General features: G+C 41.7%; 1 protein-coding gene across 5 annotated transcripts in view; it reads left to right on the forward strand.

Moving 5' to 3' along the window:
* The window catches only part of MSRB3 (methionine sulfoxide reductase B3), a 117,229-nt gene that overhangs the window by 72,631 nt on the left and 23,233 nt on the right, over positions 1-21,365 (forward strand). For 3 of the 5 annotated variants that reach the window (XM_055711877.1, XM_055711875.1, XM_055711878.1), the window contains 2 exons: positions 5,999-6,096; positions 11,106-13,841. In XM_055711877.1, coding sequence (XP_055567852.1) covers positions 5,999-6,096; positions 11,106-11,270 — 263 coding nt within the window. In that variant the 3' untranslated portion in view covers positions 11,271-13,841. Of the gene's footprint in view, positions 1-5,998; positions 6,097-11,105; positions 13,842-21,365 lie in introns of those variants that run through there. The other 2 variants (XR_008732446.1, XM_055711876.1) reach the window with 1 other exon arrangement.

Below are 21,365 nucleotides of genomic sequence, written 5' to 3' on the forward strand. Positions count from 1 at the left end.
CTTTTCTTTGCAGTGGAATACATATCTAATGTAAAGTCATTTGCTGGTGAACAAGAATGTTTCTGTGCCTGATTCTGTTTCTAGCTACATTTAGGTAAATCAGGTGAACCTTCACTGATTTAGTAGTGTTACCTGAGGTTAAAATATTTGTAAGTAAGAATATTTATTGTGCATTCATCATCGTGGAGATGTTATGAAAAATAGCCCAGGATGTTAGCCAAAAAAAGCCCTATATATGCACAGGCATTATAGAGAATAGCAGTATGTCACTTTGTAGTTTTACATTAAACTTGTATGTGAGAAGTTACAGCTGTGGATGCCTGTGTCTTTCAGATTCTGTTTCAATAAACCTGTGAGAAAGAAAAAAGTGAAGGCACTTCAGCTTTACAGCAGTTTCAAAGCAGAAGCTTTATTACCTTTTTTTTATTTTTTTTTAAATCCTACGTGCTTTATGTTTTTACGCAGCCGTAGCTTCTCAGTGAAGATAAATGATGAGACTCTACCTTAAAAAGCCTTTGGGTTTTCATTAATCCACATTAGGTTAAAAGGGAATCAATTCTAAAAATACAGCACATCAGAGAAACAAGGTATTTTTCAGGTCAAGGTCCTCTTTACCATCTGGTGCCATTTGGTAGTTCTAACATCTTCCATCTCCCTCTACTTCTCCATCTGTAAATAACTCACTGAAGTAAATGCTTGGAATAATTACAGCAAAGAATGATAAAATGCAGGTTGAAGTTACTCTCTTCGGGATCTGAAATGAAAAACATAACTACAGACATAAGTTATTGAAAAACTGTGGAGGTCTCCAGTCGACAGGTGTATGAAATAGGAATAATGTCAGAGCACGAGATGCTTGCGATTGCAATTGGCCTGTTAAAAAAAAAAAAAAAAAGAGTTAGAAGGAATATTAGTTGACAAGAGGGGGAAAAATAGACTAACAGGGCTGGTTTTCAAAAGCAGCCTGCTGCTTTGCTTCTGCAAATAGCTGTAGACTCATACTTTAATGGTTAGATGTCTTAAGTGCTCACATCCATTTATTAGGAAGTTGGAGATCCAACTACAACAAAACGTGTGCATACTTGTGAAACTGGAAGGAAGTTTGAGATGCTTCTACAGTTGACCCGTCAATTAACAGCTGGACTCCTTTCCAAAAGTTTATGGGAACAAAATGTCCTCCTTATTTCACATGAGGTCAGCATCACCAAGAGAGTCCTGGAGTAGCCCATGAGATAAGGTGCTTTAGAACTTCCTGGGTTAATGTGAAAGAAACAATCTACGCATGCTGGGGTTTCATATCTCCATCAGAAATGCACAAATGGGGCTGGACTTCAGGCACACCATTTGTTGTTGCAGCCTTACTCAGGCATTACAACTCCTTTGGCATCTCAGTTTAAGGAGGAGACTGTTCAGTTTGGCAGCTGTCTGGGACTGCTGTGTGCTAGCTGCCCGTGTTGTCTTGATACCTGCCTTGTGCCAGCTGCCTGTATAGGTACCCACCTCAGGCGGCTCATTAGTAGTACGGACTCGGTCACGTACCTAGAATAGGAGGTCTGAAAGTGAGAGGGAAGATGCCTCTTTTGAATGAGTTGAAACCCTGTGCCCAGGGCTGCAAAAGCAGCATCCACCATAGGCTACCAAAGCCAATGTTTCTACTTCTCCCTGTTCTTCATGGTTGCTGCCCAGGGAAGTACCAGGCCACCTCTGCTCTGAAGAAAGCATTCTTTGTTGAAAAAGCATGAACCGCTGTCTCCTGTTTTGCAGAATGGGGACCATTATGAAAACCAAAAGATTCTATTTTGGTGAGGGGGTGTGGGGTGAATTTTCAAAATGCTGTGCAGCTTTCACAACATACTTGAGGGATGTCCCAGAATGAGGAAGAATGGGATGCGACTCTTACGTGTGACACCCAGCAGTGTAAAATCCTTTCTATTACTCATGCAGGATGGAGCAGAAAAGATCTGCCAGTAAAGTTCAGTTTACGCATGGTTTTCACTTAAGTACTTGACAGAAGAAAGTTCCATTGCTTTGTTTATTGTAGTTTAGACCCAAGAAGGGATACTTGCCATATATCTGAAAAACTATTAATCTCTGTGGCTGGCTTATTAATGTACCATAAACTGGCCCTTAGGACACAGTGGCCTGACTCCCATGTAAAGGGTCATCAGGGTGAGCACAAACACAACAGACTCTTATTTTAAAGCCCTTTTATATTGCCAGTGTGATGCAAAGTGGTTGTGAAAATAAGAACGAGCCCATTTTAAATGTCTGCAACGTGATAAAAATTGCTGACCGTTCCTGTGTCATACTCTCCCTCAAACTAAACTTTACATTCAAGGATAAATGCATTCGCTAATTTTAGCTGCTGCTCACACACACAGAGAAGTGCAAATGTCATTTGAAGTTGTTCACTCAGCTGGGAGACTCCCCCCACCCCCATCTTGTCTCCTGCAATTACCCTTTGCCCCTTTCCCCCAGCAGCTATTTCTTGCTGTTACGTTTTACCATCCTTCAAAAGACAGCGGCTCTGCTCCTGCTGCCCATCAGATGCTGCGAGCTAGGCTTGACATAAAGCCATCATCCAGGGAGGGCCGAGTCTCAGCACCAGGGTTGGCAAAGGGTCTCCTCCAGTGCTCGGTCTCTGCAGTGCCAAGGGTTACTGTTTCTGCCTCTGAGCTCAGCAGAAGCAGAAGAGATCCAAAATGGTATGGTCTTCTTCCCCCCGTTCCTGCAAAAGCATGCCCTTTCCAGGTAGCCAGATAGCCTTCAAAGGCAGGCTGAAGCTTTAATGCACCGCTAACAGCAGTCTGAAATGTAGAGCGGGTCACCCGTTTTGCAGCCGTGCAGCAGGAAGGAAGCAGGTGCTGAGGGGCCAGGAGTGGAGCCGCCCCAGCCAGTGAGACAACAGGAGAGGAGAAGTAGCCTGGGGCTTGCAAAGTGGAGGCCACTGCTGGGTCACTCACCGCTTACAAAGACAGAGAGATCATATGAGGAGTCCACAGGAGTCTGGTTAGCTTTCTACATCACTGGGAGTTGCCTGGTGTGCAAGCAAGCAGACTGCTTCTACGGCTTCTTCCTGGCAGCTTTTGAAGTAAAGAAAACGGGCAGAGGCGGCTTAGCAAATGGGTTTTCCACTTGAGCTCAGGAGAGAGGAAATGAGACGGCAGAGGGGGATTGGTTTTCCTGGTGAGTTTGGCTCATCAGCTCAATGAGCAGTTCGCTCGTCTTCCTCTCAAGGTCAACAGAGTGAGAGTGTGTCTCACTGTGCCCTTCAGGATCTTTCCTGTTGCAGGGTTTGCTCAGGTTTTATTCAACCCTTGTGGAGTTACTTGTTTGTCACAGTAGTGCTGGTGCCTGGCCTGCCGTGTCACTCAGGAAGAGATGGCTTGACTAAGAGTTAAAAAAGTCAGCGCAGTGGAGGCGCAGTCTGTTTCCCTGTCTTGGGGACCATATGTAACAGTGGTGGAACATGTGTCACGTGTAGCATGAACTGACAGCCTAAACTGAAGTCACTGCAGTTGGGAACAAAGGCTATTTTAGGAGGAGCTTGCCTGTTTATATAGGTTTCAGATGACTTCATTTTTTAAAAGTGCATGGAGTGCATCCAAAGCAAATAATTTTTCTGTGGTGAATGGGAAGACCAAAAGGAAAAGTCTGGAGAAAGGAGGATGGATGGTCTTTCTTTAATGTCAAAGCTGACATAAACACGTCTCCTGCAAACCCTTCTCACAAGATAATTTTCTCAGCAAGACACAGATTGCTTCAATCTCTGTGTAGCAGCCTTTGAAGCTTCCCCCTTACTGCTGTTATGGAGGAGGCAGGGTTGTCTTTGAGAATTTCTACAGCATTGAAGTGTTCCTCCTCCAAAGGAGGATCACATGATCAGATAGTTGGTTGCTCCAACAGCTCCCTCTTTGGAACTTCTCTGCCATCACACAAGGGCAAATTGATATGTGTGTTTTGCGAAACTACTAAATTTAAAAACCGAAACACGTTTCATTAAAAATATTCTGACCAGCTCTATGTAATACCTCAATATTTGTTAGATTGAGGCCCAGCTAGGAAGATGGTGAATGGTGATGGAAAGGAGCCACCAATTAGGAGGTATCAATTTTTCTGTCAGCGGGATAACCCCTCTTACAAAACTTGTCATATGTTTATTCCTTTTCTGTTTGTGAAGATATTTGTTTGGCAGGGATATTTTGCATGAGGGAAAGAATTTATAAATTGTTTTTTTACAGTTGTCATTGCTGCACTGGTTTGAGTTCCTGTCTTGTGGGATATTTTCCCTGTTCAGAGTTCTTGCTCCTCAGTCTGCCTGCTGTGTGTAACTCTTCCATTTGCAATACTTCTGGGGAAGAAAATTACTCTACTTCTGCAGTGAGTTCTGGGGTGGAAAGACTTGTGATGGTAGTAGGCATCTTGGGGCTTGCAGCGCTGTCAGTTTGCAGGCTGAGGAGTGCTACTGTATGGGTGTTCCCAAAAGGAAGAGAAATGCATTTCTTTCTTAAAAATTTATGTCTGTTATGCTTGCATTCTCGTAAGTGTTCTTTCATATTTAATGGTTTAAGATACAGCTGAAGACATATGGATTTTTTTCCCAGTTTACACACTTCCTCTACCCACATTCAGAAAACTTGATGGATTCCACACCTCCTTTTACTGTATAGGAATTTTTACTCATTTTACTTATGGGAAGCTGTATACATCCTTTATTCATCTGCATGCAGTGATTCACAGCTGCTGCTGTGTTTCTTAATAGCTTATTGCAAGTCAATTTATGAAATCATCAGTAGCAAATGCTTAACAGATAGTAGAAGAAGCAGCAAGGAAGTTCTGCATACATGGGCATGTGTGTAATACACAGAGAGCAAGAGCTGCTTGTGCATGTTATATTTGGCAAGAGAGTGAATGAGAAGGACAGATAGCCAGTGGGATTTCAGATGGGCGTTGGTAGATGTTGACATGACCTTAAAGCCTATCAGGTTCTTATGTGGGAACCCAGCTCCAGGAAATGGAGCATATGATGACATGTTTTTGAGGGGTGGCTGAAAAGTTACAGCTGTGTAATGGGATTCCACTGGGACACTGAATAGACCTGTGTTCTTTTTAGCTATGTTGTAGAGAGGGGGAGACTTGGCGTGGAATAAAGAGTGGAGGGTCTTTATTTAGGTGGTAGGTGGCCATTACTGGTACATCAGGTATAAATCTCATCACATTCTGGTGTCAGGTAATACTGCATAGTGCTCAGCTAGCAGCTTTGTTGAACATACGTGTTAATGAGTACAGTTGTTCTGTCCTGGATGCAGACCACATGCAGACCATCTACTAGTGTCTACTATGGGCATAGTTATGACTCTACCTGTCCATGGCTGATGTGAAGCACTGATTACTGTTTAGAAATTAAACACAACAGTAGTCATTTCACTGACTCTAATGTGTGATGGGTCAATGTCTGAGCACATCCTTCTGGGGGTGACCATGCCTTGGTGAAGGCAAAGGTCAAGACAGGTTTTGGGGCTCTAAATGGCAATTTATCAGCTCTTTTTAAAATTACTTTTTCATTGCATAAGCAAAAGCACTTGTGTTCCATAAAATCTCACAGTTTGTCTTCAGGGTGGAATTTGTATTTTTTTAAACTGATGGTGATTTTTTTAAACTGATGGTGAGGCTGAATCTGGCCTGCCTGAGCAATGACCTTCATCCCTGAGCTAATCTGCTACCACTGCTTGTAGTGGAGTGCAGGAATCTCTGTTGAGATGGAAGATGGGCAGCTAGTGGCAGTTTAGTCCTTGCCTTTAAACAACTAACTTTGTATTCAGGGGGCAAATTTTCCAAAGTACCTAAGTGATTTAGGATCCAGAATCTCCATTTCAGTTATTTCCAGGCTGTAGCATGAGATAAACATTTTTCAAAGTGTGATTCTGTCTTGCTTTTTACAAAGCCATCTGCCATGAAGACTCCCTCTTTTCTTGCTTATCTTGTTCCTCTTTTCCAGGCTGGCCTTCCTTCTATGATGTGATCAGTCCCGATGTAATTACTTTCAACGATGATTTCTCCTATGGGATGCATCGCATTGAAATATCCTGCAGTCAGGTTAGTTTATAGCACATACAGACCATTCCGGTGGCAAAGGCTGCAAAAATCATTACAGCATGCTGTACTTTCCCTAAGATTTGCAAACCTTCCAGTTCCATTAAATAGTAATCATTGTGAGAGAGCACAATGGGTTGTAGGTATAACAGCTGGGTGGAATGAGCTGAAGGCACAAAGAGCTTGTTGGAATGAACGTTGTTGTCTCGTGTGAGATTTAACAGAGCAGATGTAAACGGTTGGACTCGATGCTGAGTCTACAAAAATTGTCTTCCTGAAGAGGGTGCCTCCAAAGGAGCTCCTGAGCCTGAGCCTGCCAACTGACTCCACATGTGAGCAGTTCAGAGAGAAGTCGAAAGCAGTGGAGCGACTGTCTGTGTGCTGATTCCATCACTGTGCATTACTGTGCAGCCATGTTAACTCATTCCCAGTGCAGTCCTAATGGCTGCTTCAAACAATCCCGTCTGCCGTAATAATGAAGTCAGTAGTCATTCAAAACATGCCAAAATTTTCCGTTATCTGTCTTGTTCTACTTCCTCTCATCCTTTGTGCTGCTTTTCTCTCTGTGAAGGGAATGGCATAATCATTACCTAGCAATGGGAGAAGCTGGCACATTGGCGTTCAGCAGATGTACTCAGCAGCTTGCAGTCCTGTAGCTCCACATGCTCAAACTCCCCCTGAGAGAAGCAGCAGCTTCATTTGGGTAGTGATAATTTACTGGTTCCAGACAGTGTTGGTGGAGGAATAACTGATTTCATTCCTGATGATATGCATCCTTACTAGTCAGTCAGTCCTTACATATAAATGCTCAGAGTGAGTTAAAAGCTTTTCAAAAAGAGGCAAGATTGTCTTTATGGATAATCCATTAACTTCAGTCTGGGTAGAGGGTTTGGCCCAACATGTTAATGGCCAAATCAGCATGTCTGATAGTGTGTCATGTGTAGTACATAATTCTGTAGTTTTTACATTGATGATATGCTTTAGAAGATCCATTTAACACTTTTGGGGAACATCCATTTCCCTAAATTCCTTAGCAAGGTAGCAATGGAACTGCAGACTGGGAATCTCATGCTTCACTGGTGATTACTGGCATAATCAAAAACGTAACCCACTCACTTTAGTTCTGCTTAGTAAGCCTGAATAGTACTAAAATCAGCGTACTGCCAACCTGCTGAGCCTGTCTGCTGACACCCTTCAAGTGATGGCCAGAGCTCCTGGTTTCACCTGAGAGGAGCCCAAGGCAGCCTGTGGTCAGGCCCAGGAATCTGGGAATGTCATTTACATGTTGCCAAACAAAATAGCGTTAGCAGACCTGAGACCAGCAGTATTAGCAGCAGTCACATGCAGACACCATAAAATTAAAGCAAAATTGAAAACTGAATTTAAAACCATTAAGAAAAAAATACGACCAAGGTTGCTATATAATCCAATGGCAGCTTCCTACCAGCTACTCCATCTTCTTAGGGCAATAACCCCACAGATGATCAAGTCACGGAGGAAAATAGCTGGAGGAGCGGTGAGCATCTTTGCAGCCACTGCTCAGCGCAGTTAATACTGCTACATTGTGTATCCATAACAAAACCATTTCCTCCCCTCCTCAGAGCCCTAGGAATGTGAATCACACATGCAGCTGCAAAAAAAAAGTGTTTTACTGCAGCCTGGAAAGCAGTGCGATTGATATGGCAGGCCTTGGTAGAACTGGAGGGAAATACCCTTTCCCACACCCAAAACTTTATTAATCTTTTGCAGATGAAAAAGTAGTTAATTTTTCTTTAAAAGTCCTTCCACCTGTCTGAGAGAATAAAAGCCCTCTCTTTTAATGTTCTCCATTATAGAAAGCAAACACTGGGGGAAAATGGCTGTAATATTAATCAGACATTCATGGGATTATTCTAGAAATTACTTCTACAGTTTTTTGGAAACACATCACCCTGGATGTGTTTAAAAGGTCAATGATTAGTGCCAGGTAGAAGTTAATTACAAATGAATTTGAGGAATACTGTAAGATCGCTACTGTAAGACTCGGGGGTTTTGCCTCTTTCCTGTTTGAGAGTCCCTTCCCCTGAGGTCTCCCTAGCTGTTAATATGTACCTGTACAAATCAACAGAATTCTGTAGTCACAGAAGTACTGTTCACACATTGATAGCTCAGACTTGGCTACATCAGCTGACTGCAAGCTACTTTCCATGCCCCCCAGCAGCGTATTAGAACCAGGAGGCTTGGGAGATACAAGTATACTGGCAGTTAGCAGTGACCCCTCCTTGCCTGCTCCCAAACACATACTTCAAATGCTTTACTCTAACCGTTTCACTGTCCCAGCGCATTCTGCCCAGTATATTTATGTGCAAGGCCGCAACAGATGATTGTTTCTTTTTGGGAGGTTTTGCAGACATGTATATACATCCTAGAAAAATGGTCGGCACCTACTATGTGTGGGGAAGACAGTAAAATCAATTCATCCTTTGTGCTCTCAGCTGAGGGCCAGGTTTCTTATACTGTGATACAAAGGATTGAATTACATTTCTTTTCAGGGCAGATGAGTTATAGAGTCGTCTACAGAGAGAATAGCCACATAAATTTTTGGTGAGGGGTAATCTCAAAAGGTAACAAATTTTGCAGTAATCCAATCCTGGTGTGATTCTGCCATCACAAGAAGGTGTAATGAGACTACTTTGGACTCTCACACAGCTTCTCAGGTTTTGTGAGGAAAACCTTTTTGATAGATTGTCTTTGTAGTCTGTATGTGAGTATATTACTCCAGCAGACTGTTTCTCTCTATGGTTTCTCTTGTTCTGTTTCTGTCCAGTGGAGAGGGAATGATTTATCTTTGGTTAAATGTTAGTCTGGAAAAGATCTGTTTAACACTTCTAGCCAGAAGGTTTTGAAGCATTCTTAGTTGAGATGAGATGATTTAATTAGGATGCTGAGCATTTAGAAAAATACTCTCTCTGGGACACTTAAGTTTTTTTAGATTTTTTTTTTCCCCCAAGGTATGGAAAAGCTTTATAATCAGGTGAAATGCCTCATTGTGAGAGACTCCACTCTGAGAAACAGCTCAGGTTTTCTGCCTGAACTGCCCAGAAAAGGCCTTCAATTTAAAGGAAAATGAAAAGAAATAAAATAAGCAGTGGAGAAGGCAGGAAAGGGTGGCAAGCCAGCAATCTTCCAGGAACAAGACTTGAATCTTTGTTTTCTGTAGTTCCGATGCAACTTGCCTTTGCCTTATTTGCCATGTTTTGTTTTCCTTCCTTACAAAGCTGAGCAGCTGCTGCTTAACCCAAAGTCATCCATGCCTTTCTCTGGGAGCTCATCCTGCTGATACCACGGGCTAGAAGCACCCTTATTTGTTATTGGTGTCCTTGCTGGACTGCTGTGGCTGTTTCAGTGACACTTTCCCAAGAGCAGGGAACCTGCCCTGTGGTGTGGCTGTGTGGGTGGGATCCATGGGTGGGAGCACTAAGGCTTCACATGGCTACCTGCCCTGCTTCTGGGGTCAGTGGGGATTATTGTTTCAACGCTAATTAAACAAGAAGAGTTTCTGTCCCTCCTAGCTGACGTGAGACCCTCTCTCAGCCTTTCAGTCTGCTGAGAGAGTTTGACTTGAAGCCAAGACTTTACCTGCTTCTACAGACACCCTTCCTACTGCTTTAGTGAATTAAAGGCCATAACAGCAGGGGAACATTAGTAACGCATTAACTGCAGGGTAGAGATTTGCCATCGCTCACCCATTCACAGTTCCGAATAATCAGTATTGCCTCTATGTATTTGGGATTTGTTGAATGTTAAGAATAATTTGTAGTCTTTAATTTTTGCTGTCTGACTGTGAGCCCATGAGCAGCTCTATGATGTCAGTTAAATCATTCCGGCTCTCACTGAGAGCAGCTATTGACTTGGAAGACGGAGGCTCTTTGGTAAAGCAGCATGACTTTCCTGTTCAAGATAAATATTTCTTCAGTGCAAGGTTTTATTATTTTTTATTTCTCATGGCTGACTGTAAAAATGAACTTGTGGAATGTAAAGTGACTAATTACAAGAAATTCTTATTATCTAGGTAACTTGTCAGACATCGTGTGCAGTGATAGTAATCCTAATACTTGAATAAGGATCAACTGGATCATCTTCTTCAAAATATTGTACTGTTCTGTAAAGCAAGGGACTGTTACCTTTCTTACAGACAGGAGCAGTGGTGTTCAACCTGAATACCGCTGTGAGTATCTGAGGCTGCTTAATGCAGAACGAAAGCATCAACAGACCATTGTAGTTACATATTCCTTATAAAAAGCAAATTCAGCATCATACCTATTTATAATTGCTCCTAGCTAAAAATTATTCATTCAGAAATATTTTACGTAACTTCACTACCGGTCTTTTTCAGTCCCCTTGTCCCTATGTCCTATATACTACAGAAAGTAGTGTGAGATGAGTAGTGGAAGAGCTCCATTCCCTCCAGGGGCAAGGAGCAGAGGTGCACCCAGAAGGACCCTGATGCTCAGAAGAGTGCCAGGCTGTGGAAAGAAAAGGAGTGTGAGGGCATACTCCAAAGATGACAAAGCGGTTTAGTGTTTCCTTACCGAGGGCGTCACAGATGGCTGCAGGCTGAGGAGAGCCCAGGGCTTGGGCTGCCCCTTTCTTATGCAGCTAACCTTACAGCAGTATGTGAAACGCACCAGACAGTGCTGCCCTCACCACCATGTTTTTAACTATGCTTTTGGCATGAGATCGTTACAGAGGCGGGAGGCCTCCCAGAAATGGTAGCCCAACCAAACATATGCAGTGGCATGATGGGAAACGCCCTGCAAATTTGGGTTTGAAATCTCAGGTGCCCATGGTATCTCAGAAGATCATCTTCCTGGATCACTCTTGCAAATAAATGTAGGTGGTAAATCCCACTTGAAAGGGGAATGTAGGCACCAGTGTGCTTCCTTGGAAGCCGCTGCTAGCTGTTGCTTAACACCGCGGTGATGCCGTCAAGCTGCACAGAGACACAGTGATACTCTTGTATTTTGTTTCAGTGTGGTGCTCACCTGGGGCATATTTTTGATGATGGACCTCGCCCAACTGGCAAACGGTACTGCACAAACTCTGCTTCGTTATCTTTCAAGCCAGCAGACAAGAACAACGCCGGAGAAGGCAGCAGTAATGCCAGTCCTGCCCAAACAGGCAAAGCTGAGCTGTAGGATGAAGCAAAGCCTGCAGAAAACTGTGCTGATCCCACACAGCTTACAAGGAATGTTTTCTAAGTTGCCTGCTTTCTTATATCCTAAGAATGTTTAAATGTGTGAAAGCATTTTGCACCATCCTTCTTCATCACCTTTTCAGGACAGAGGCCTTGCCTGCCAGTGCATTTACTATATAATTGGATTTAAAAATGTGTTGCCTGACTCCGCAGGTTTTCTTTTCCTTTCTTATTGTTGAGATTGCTGTGGGGAATCCTTAAATCAAGAAGCTTTGGCATCATTAGTTATTAGTTTCTTCTTAGTGCTGTGCTACTCTAGGTTTGAACACTTCCTTTTTGTGTGGGAGATGGGGCTTGTGTTTATCTCCAGTCTATAGGAAACTTCTGGGCACAAGAAAATCCTGAATTCCTAGCACATCTTTGCTTTGTTCTGACTTGCGAAGCATGCAGCCTTTGGTCATATGTATTCAGCCATCTCCCAGCATCAGCCACGCCCTGCAAAAACTTGTAGTTACGGCTGTTCCTTCCCAGCGTAGAGAGATGGATGAGATTTAAAGCCCATCCTTGGCTAATTTACTGCCAGAATTTCAAGGGTCTGATTGAAAGGATGTAAACATTGTTTCAGCGTCTATTTTCCCCCTTTGTTTGATATTTAAATCAAGGTTTTAACTAGTAAGGCTCACTTTTGCAGCCTACTAATGAGGCTTTGTCTTTTTGCGAGGCCTGTTCAGCAACTGTAAATCAAATCTGAATTAAAGTTGAAATCTGCAGGGGGTAATTATATGGACAAGTGCAGAGATAAACTTGAAAAGCGAAGTAGATGAGGGATGACACTAGGCTCTTTATCGTGTTGGTTGCTACCAGGATTCAGAAAACAACGGTTTCTGATAAAAGGATGGTTAGGGATGAATGTGGCAGAAAGAGGGATACCCTCCTCAAGTACCCATTTTTAAAGATTAGCTGGTCTGGATACATAGTGCCTACAAGGCCGCAGCCTTTAAATTGTGCAGTTGTGGTGTAGGACACGAGTGATGGGGTTGGTGTAAGAAATGAATTCAAAAAAAGCCTGTCTGAGCTCCAGAAATTTTAATATAGTAAGATTTGCTGTCCCATAACATGTTTTCCACAACTGCTGTTAGATTTTGTTGGATAACAGTTTGCCTGAAATTATGCAAAATACTGTTCTTCAAGCTTTACCATACAGTATTTGCTAACACCACTTTGCCTTTAAGCATTGAGAGGCTTAATGAATATAGTGTTTACTTTTATTAGCAAACTTTGTGACTAAAATGTTTGGATCCAATTTTATTTCTACTAGCCAACCACTGATCTTTATGTAAGCAGGATGGAGGTTTTTCTGTCAGTGGTAATAGATGTATTATCTAAAGTACAAACATCCTTCAGTTAAAATAGAGCTACTGTAAAAGCATACAGAATGGTCAGAATTGCCTTTTTTTAGCAACATAAAAAAGACGTGAAAAAAACATATCTTAACATCAAATAGATGCAAATAAGGATGATAAATATTTAGAGCTAAAACACTCGGGCTCTGCTGTAGCAAGTACTCACATGAGCCAGATGTCATGCAAGGAATTGCTTATTGGCTACAGGAAAGGTGCAGACTGACCTTTGCTGTTTCAAGGTGGTCAAGTTTCTCCTGGTCCCATTGGTTTTTAGCAAATTCTTCTAGGAGTGCTTTTATCCCTTGCTTATAATTAAAGAAAAGTAGGTTTTCTCTACCACATTTTCTGACAAAAACATAAAAAAGGCAGCATCTATAAAAATGTGGTACATAAATGTGGTTTAATTCCAGATTGCTGTTGGATTTGTGTGTTATCAAATTTCAGTATATTCCTGCCTTATGTTAAAGAAATATATTACTTAAACTTCAGTATGCAGTAATGTATGCTGTCCTACAGGAGATTTATTTTTGCAGGATATGGAGTGCAATGAAATGAGTCAATATGGTGAGGTGTATGTGATCTCTGGGAGTTAGAACATTTAACATAGGAAATGCATTGTTCTCTCTTGTGTGCAAACTATACCACAGTGCAAGGTAAGACAGATTTCCTTTTATTGCTCTCCGAAGATGCTAGTAAGGACTAGTATTGAACCTTCCAAATTTGGTTCAGTCTGGTTGTGATCATGACAGAGGAAACTTGGGAGCTGAGAACAATATATAAAATAATAGGAAATATTTCTGTATGTTTAAATTTTGCACTGTCTAGATGCTTATGAAAACTGAATGCAAACTGTGTAGAAATTGCAAACTATATTTTATAATATCTCTATTGTTACTCAGATGTTTAAATAGCATACCTTAAAATATCATGTAAGTCACACATGTTATTTATATATACTATATATATAAAAATACACATTTTTTATATATATGTACACACACATATATATTATCCAAGTATAATTTTAGCCTTCGGTACCTTTTTAATAACTAAAACCTTTCCTTAAGAGGGTTGAATACTTTTAAGAAATCAAATACACATTTTTCAAATTAAATTTGTTTTCATATATTTGTTGTACACAAATATAAAATAAATTTCTTTATAAATGATTCTGTTCTTCTTCCTTATTTATCTGGTTTTATGCAGGTTTTTGCACCCCTAGCTGCAGCAGGTATTAGGGAACTGCTTTTGCTTAGCTTTCCCTTAACTTACTGTGAATATTTGTATATCAGCACTTTATCTCTAGCAGGTTTCTGGCAGGGGTGCAGCACTGCAGGGTACCAGGTATCCTTGCACTTACCTTGCACTTACCAGCTTTCAAGAGAATATCACAAGCATCCAGGCCCAACAGAGAGGCGAAACATTTAGAGAAAGGCTCAACTTTTACTTAGCAGAAGTTTTGACCAATTTCAAAAGATGCGGCGCGGGATGTGCTGACTCACAGGGGTGCTGCAGGAGCCCCGCGGTGCCCGGGCTCAGTCTTCAGTGGAGGAATTTGGCTGGAAAGTTTGTTTCTGTCAAGGTTTCATCTCCACAGATGCAGGTTTGGAATGCCCTGTGGGCAGCAGGTTAATGCCACTCGGTAGATCAGCTCTGCAGTGGGTTATAAAAGATAGGTGCAAGAGAGGGGAAGAAGTTGCAGGCTGTCTTCAAACCAGCTCTCGTGTCTGTATTCATGGGAACCAGAGGGTTATATGAATATTAATTCACTTGCTACTTGTTCTTGAACATTGCAGAATGTCCTAGGACAGCTGACAGACTTATTTTACAAGTTTAGTATAATGCCTGTTAGTACAAATATTAATCCCTTGTAGCCTCTGCCTCCTACGCATCCACTGTAGTTCCCTTTCAGAACTGTAATAGTCTGACCAATGTCTGAAACGAGAGACCAACAGGTACTCACTAAAATGAGATGCAGGGCTAGAGACCTTGTCGTGGCTTTGCTTATTGTGAAGTAATGCCTTGGCCCCTTATTTGTACTCACAGTTAAACGGTGTCTGATGGCTCTGTCATCTCTTGGGATGAAAGACAAGATACAACTGAAGCACACAGCTTGCTTCCAGTGGCCCAGCACAAGATAATGATAATAATGAACCATAGGATAAGACCTGCCCAGTGTACTAGCATGAGGTATGAGACCTTATTGCCCTCTCAACAGCTGACAAAGATGGAGCTTTCTGTGGCACTAGCTAGGCTCCATTGTATTTCCTCTCCTTCCTCATCCCAAAAATGGCTCAGTTAAATAAGAAAACATCGTAAGTCAGCACTTCTATTGGGGTGACAGTGAAGAATGCATTACCATAAACGTGATGCCAGGTGTGGATGAGGATATTGGTACTCTATTGATTTTGCTGAAAGGCCTTAGTTGTAATTCACTTAGCCTTGTTTCACAGTCCTTTTAGCCATCTGAATTTCGTAGGCCATGAGGTTAGGCCTTCTCTAACAGAATATGTGCTGTATATTAGTTTTTCTTACTGTTCAGTATATTACAAAATGTCTGTGGTTAATGTCACTGAATGGCCAGCACTCCGCTGCTCCTTCACCCATGGTCTGGGAGGGGTGATGAAATACATGACACAGGCTGCTTTGCTGGTCCTAACTTAGAGTTTCAAAATCATGCCCCTCTGATCCCATCCTTGAAGGAATTTAAGGATGAAAACAAAACAGATGTTGACACTTTCCAAATTAAAATCAGTGTGCTCTATACCCACTTGTTCACAGAACAAATGGCAGAGTATTCAATGGCACTAGAAGCAAATTCATCAGCTTCCAAATTCAGTAGAATAAGACAAAATGTTGCTTAGCTCATTGGCAAACTGAACTATTAGTTCTTGTTTTATTGACTATTAAAATGAGGCCACCTACAGGTCCCACAATAAACCTGCGAAAATGTTTAATCCTGCGTATGGAAAGAGCTGCATTTCAGTCTGGCTTGCTCCCACTTTGTTATAAGGAGAATTCATACACCACAGGGTCTGACTACACTTTTCAGATCAAAGCTGTGAGAGCAGTCTGCAACTGTATCTTTTTTACAGTCATTTTTCTGAAAAAAAAAAAAAAAAAAAAAAGCAAAAAAAAGGCAAGATAATACTTCCAAACACGCTCCAATCAGTGAAATCACTGAAATAGCCAGACTCTGAGCAGTGTAGGCATGCAATGTTCTGAAATTCTTATACAGGCCACCGGTATATGTGTATACGTAAATGCACTAAGCAAAAAGGTCTCTGTTATGTCCACATGTTTTTGGGATCAGGACACACTCGAGCAGCCCAAATTAAGCAGGAATAGTACACTCAGAAACCTTCCCCAGAGACCACCTAGGACTTGCAGCCAGCCTTCTCAGACCTTTTGCTTAGCCAACACAGGCCAGCTGAAAAAGAGAAGCGGTTCCAGAAAAGAAAAGAGGCTTCCAGTTTCAAACTCCTGTTTTATTCACCTCATGTTAGACAGCTTGCAAACAGCACAGACATTTTACTCTGTAGATATCTTAGCCAGCACATTCTCATTTGGTGCTCTTTATACTTTCAGTACAGATGATACCTGTGGTCTCAGTTTTTTTAGCCAGGAAATTTTACTTCCCTAATGCAGCAGGTCTGTTTCCATCCCCTCCATTTTCAGTTGCTGCAAGGATTTTCTTCTCTTTTGTTTTTCAATAGCTGGTATTCCAGACAGTGGTATATTACTATTTTTTTTCACTGTAGCCTAAAAACCATCTGAACTGCAGCTTCACCTTGTCTTAGACTGCATACTTCTCACTTCTTGTCTGCCCAAATGGCAGGAATATTCCCCAAAATACAAGCAATCACCTACTGGCAATATAAGAACTGTGACAAATTGTGTGTGCCCACTTGCTGGGAATAGCAGCAGTTCTTTGGAAAAGCAAATAAAATATGTCTTTATCATCCTGTTAAAGTGGAAAAGTTGATTTTGTGTGTGGGCTAGTTAATTTTCGTGTTTTTCCAGGCCACCATAAAGCCCTTCTTCTTGCAGTCCGGGTATTGTCTGCTCTAGTTTACAGCTTTGTTATTGTATGTTTCACACAAACACGAACATCTGGAGAACATCCTCAGGTATAACCGCTGGGCAGTGCAGAAAAGATCTGGCATGATCTGAAAGAGGTTTTTCTTCCCATGAAAGTGCACCCCTGGGACTGGGAAACTTGGAAGGTCTGTAATAGCATAGAGATCCTTTCACCTCCAGAACACCACTTTACATTTGGCCTGGTCTGTGACAGCCAGCACCCCTGGTGATTTCTTAGCTGTTCACTGTTGTTTTTGTGAAATTAGTTGGTGCTGGTACCGGTTCACAGAAATCACTGTGTCAGTATCACCGAGAGCTTCAGTGATACTGCAGCTGGTGAGGAGATGGAATTCCACGCTGTAAGAGCAAGTTTCTAGCCAGAGAGCAGTCAGCAGATGGAAGGGTAGGTGGAGGGTGAAGAAGAAGAAAGAGGAATTTGCATTTTGTCCCTTGCTGCTTGCCCCTCCTGGTCACCTTAAATTACATGGATTTCCATCATGGCACTGTAAGATTAGGACAACATGGGCTTGTGAAACCCTCTAAAAATAGGTCCTATTTCTTAACTTCATTCCGGTATCTGTCTAACACCACTGACTTCAGTGAAACAAAGCTCCTGCAAGTCTTGAGGGGATGGAAAGGACTATGGTCTACTGAGGAAGATTCCTCAACATACTTGAGATAAAATATTTTCAAGACTCGAAATCTTTCATAGGAAGAGGATGCCTTTGGATAATCTGACTCCTCCAGATAACTAGTACAGAGAATAGGAATACTAAACCCCATGGACCAAATTCTCAAGGGAAAGGTCCGTACCAGCTAAAGCACAGCACTGCTGACCCCTCACTGAGACAGACCCCCAGCTACCTCTCTGCAAGCATCATTATTGCTCCATTTTCACACCTTTCTTTAACGTGCTGCAGAAGATACTTGCAATCACAGTGTGTTCATACACTTCTGCTGCTTCAGCCCTGTTGCACAAGATATTGAGAAAGGTGATAATATTATCTTGTTCCTAGTTTGAACAATTTATAGGGAAAAAAATCCAAACAGTTTTGGGGTTTTTTTCCAAAGCTGAGAAAATTCTGAGGAATCTTTGGAATTTGTTGTCTCCATGTTGTCAACTTCAGTTTTCTGGCTACCACCAGTCCCGGCAGTCACCAGTGACCATGAATTCATTATTCTGTGTTGATAAATTGCAATTTTATCTTTGTTTGGCTAGGGTTTTTAGTAGCCTGCCAACTCAAAACCATTGCCTAATATATCATAAGAGGGCAGATATGTTACAGCGTATGTCTGTGGTGGGTAAGCAGCTCCTACCAAATCCTGGGCATTCCAGCACCCTACTGAGGAAGGAAAGCAGTGCCCCAAATAATTTAGATTACAGATTTTTCTTTTCAAATAAAATATTTTTTGCTTTTCAAGGTCAGACGCTTGGGGCTGTTCAGGTCACAAGACGCCAGAGGCTGTTTACTTTGGAAAACAAGGACATCTGTGGTGGGAGGTGCTCTTAGCAACACCCAAATCTAGCATTTTAAACCAAACACCAGTCTGGCCAAAGGGCAGCTTCACTCATCCTTACTGAGACTGTGACAGAGAGGGAGAGCATCTAAAAGCTGGCTGACATACATACAACAGGAATAATATTTGGTATTCTCACTTATGAATTCAAATACCTCAAAGCATGTGGGAGATCTTCATATGAAAGGAATAAATATTTTGCATTGACTGCAGTCAGTGTTTACAGTGGAAAGTGATTTCTTGAAAGGCTGAGACAGTGCCCAGTATTGGGTTGCATCTAAAAGTGTTTTGGTCGTAATGGAGCAGCACTTTTCGTACACCCAGGTGCCAAGTGGGATGGTTGGTTTTCCTTTTCCCTTTGAGTATTTTATTTCATCTTTCATTTGGGTCAGCTGTTCAGGCTACAGAGATTTCCACAAGTCAGATTTCCTTCTAGGTCATTAATGGAAAAGCAGAAGAAATGAATCTTTGCAAAGGTGATACAGAATGGCAAGAAAAAAAACCAGTGCAAAAGGTTCCTAATGTTAGTACAAATGGAGGTGCTTTTTGTAGGGAGTTTTGTTTCCCTTCTGAATTGCATTGCAAGGCTGACGCTGATGGAGCAGGAGCCGGCCAAGCCCGCTCTTCCTAAGAGTACAGGGCTTGTCATATCTGAGGACCGCTTGGCTGAAAAGGCCGTGTCTCCTAGACATTACTGAATCCACCCTGGCTTAACCACGTGTCTCCAGCCATTTCCATCCCTAGCTGGGTGGCCATGCATGAGTTTATAACACTGTTTAAAAATGTATGTGATTTTTTCTGTACGTGGACTTTTTTTTTCATCCTGGCTTTTTTACCACAAGCCAAAATTGCCATAGGTAACTACTTTCCCACTGTGAAGACATTTGTTTCCTGTTGACATTTAATTAGTAGATACATTCTGTAGGTCAAGTTAGAGGGCAAAAATAAAAATCAATTTGAGATGATTTAGCCCATTCTTAATCAGCAAAATGTTGTTTAGAAATATTAAACTGCAGTAAAAATCCACATCTATGCGGACTCACCTAGAGTTTCACAACAGCAGTGAGGACAGGGCACAGAGCTTCCTATTTTAAATGTCTTCAAAATATCCCTTCAAAGAATCTCTATTAGGTGTTAGGAGTATAGAGCCTGTGGCATCCAGTTACACAGTTTTGACCATTTAAGAGAAGTGAATAGAATAGGGTTAGTTTCAGAAGCATACTGTGAATGGATTACTGTTTTAGCCCTGAAAATACACATTTCTTCCAGCAGTATAAAAGTGAGGGAAGCGTTTATGCCACCAGTGTAGGAAACACATCGCTCTTCTCCAATGGCTAAACTAGACTACTGAGAGCTATCAAACTTGCTAATGACTGAGGGAAAGCCTTCCAGTGCCTCACACTGGTAAAACCTGAGTGTTTTCTGTAGCATTACTTCCGTCTGACACCAGTGTGAATGAAAGGCAAATAGAATGCAGCATGAATGTAACACATAATATAGGTGCTCTTAATGGCAGCGAGTGAATATGGAGAAGCAAGTCCAGCAACCCCAGGAGACAACGGCATAAATTGCCTAAGGCACACTCTGTTACTTTGAGCCTTACCCAGTAGATACATTTCAAAACTAATGACATTTAAATCACTGATGTTCCAGAGAAAGGACTATGAACTCTGCTGCTTTGTGTAAGGGAGGAAGAAGGGGACAAAATGGCAGGGCTGAGCCAGTGGTCCAGGGGACCATCCTCGAGCCCTGCCATGATGACAGGCAAGGAGACAGCTCGTACGGGCAGATCTCAAAGGTGAGTCACTGACTTCTGCTTTTCAAATGCATACGCTGTCCTGGGCAATGTGTAAATGGTGTGTTTGCCATTAAGTAAGGGAAAATCTGAACTCCATTCCACTCAATCAAACAGATTGTCCTTATCAAGGTCCGTGGTGAGCCAGGCAGTCAGCTGTAGGAGGCTTGTAAAAGAGTAAGCCTGAGATGGTTTACAAGGTGATACTTAGAGATGTCTTCAAATCATCTGAGGCAATCACTGCTTTAAAAGACAGACATTAGCTAAGAATATTTGTATTTTAAGGGTAACAGGATAACTTGGGACAAAATGCTCACCTCCAGCTCACAAAGAGTTTTCATGCCTGAGATTGTATTACAGTTTAGAAAATCCACAGCAAAGTCTCCAAGTTTGTTTGAAGACATGTATGAAGAATTATATGGTGAAATGTTTCATTCTGGCTGTGAAAAAAGTTAATTCAAAACAACTAAAACGTCAGCCATAAAGATGTACAACATTTTTCAGGAAGCCTTGTCCACCTTGAACAAATGTTTTCATAAAAACCAGCCTGCCTGTAATAATCACTGTTATTGAAAAGACATCGCAAGGTTGCTGTATGGAAATATGTTAAATACGTTCTGAAATTCAATCTAATATAATTTCAACATTAGAGCTCATTCATAATCCTGTATTAAAAGCCTATGCAATTTTCATGAAATATGTCTGCCTGTGTAATCATGAATGCTGAATATTGTCATGGCTTTCCAGGAATTTTCAACCTCAATGCAGAGGAAAGAAAACTCTTCCAACTGGACTTTTACACCAGTGAGAAGAAATAACAATAACAGCTCTAAACTTAAAATAAACATTTCTGGAAAAATACTATCTTTTAAAAGAGGCTGTAGTCTGAATTTCAAGCTACTAGTAAGTAATATGATGCAGAGGCTTTGAATGTGCCTGTGGCTACAGCTCCTTGCTTTGTGTGGTACAGGGGACAAGCAGCCCCAGTACGAAGGAATCTGTTTACTCACGCCTAGATTTAGAAAGAGATCTCTTCAGATGGAGTTGGCTTAAACCCCATAAATATTTATGTTTTGAATGCCCAGTTTACAACTGGATGTAGCTGTTACTCCGGTTATCAAATCAAGCCTTGCTAATTCATGCTCAGTGTCTTGGGGATGGAAAGGTAAAGAGAAAATTTTCAGCATCACCGTACATCTGATGTGCTTGTATGAGGTACACTACTTGCTCATCATGATTTTCTTTGTGTTTATAATTTTATAAAAGAAGCAAAGCCTGTAAAGTAGTACTTGCACATACA

This window comes from Falco cherrug, chromosome 5 (assembly GCF_023634085.1).
Source record: "Falco cherrug isolate bFalChe1 chromosome 5, bFalChe1.pri, whole genome shotgun sequence".
NCBI lineage: Eukaryota > Metazoa > Chordata > Aves > Falconiformes > Falconidae > Falco > Falco cherrug.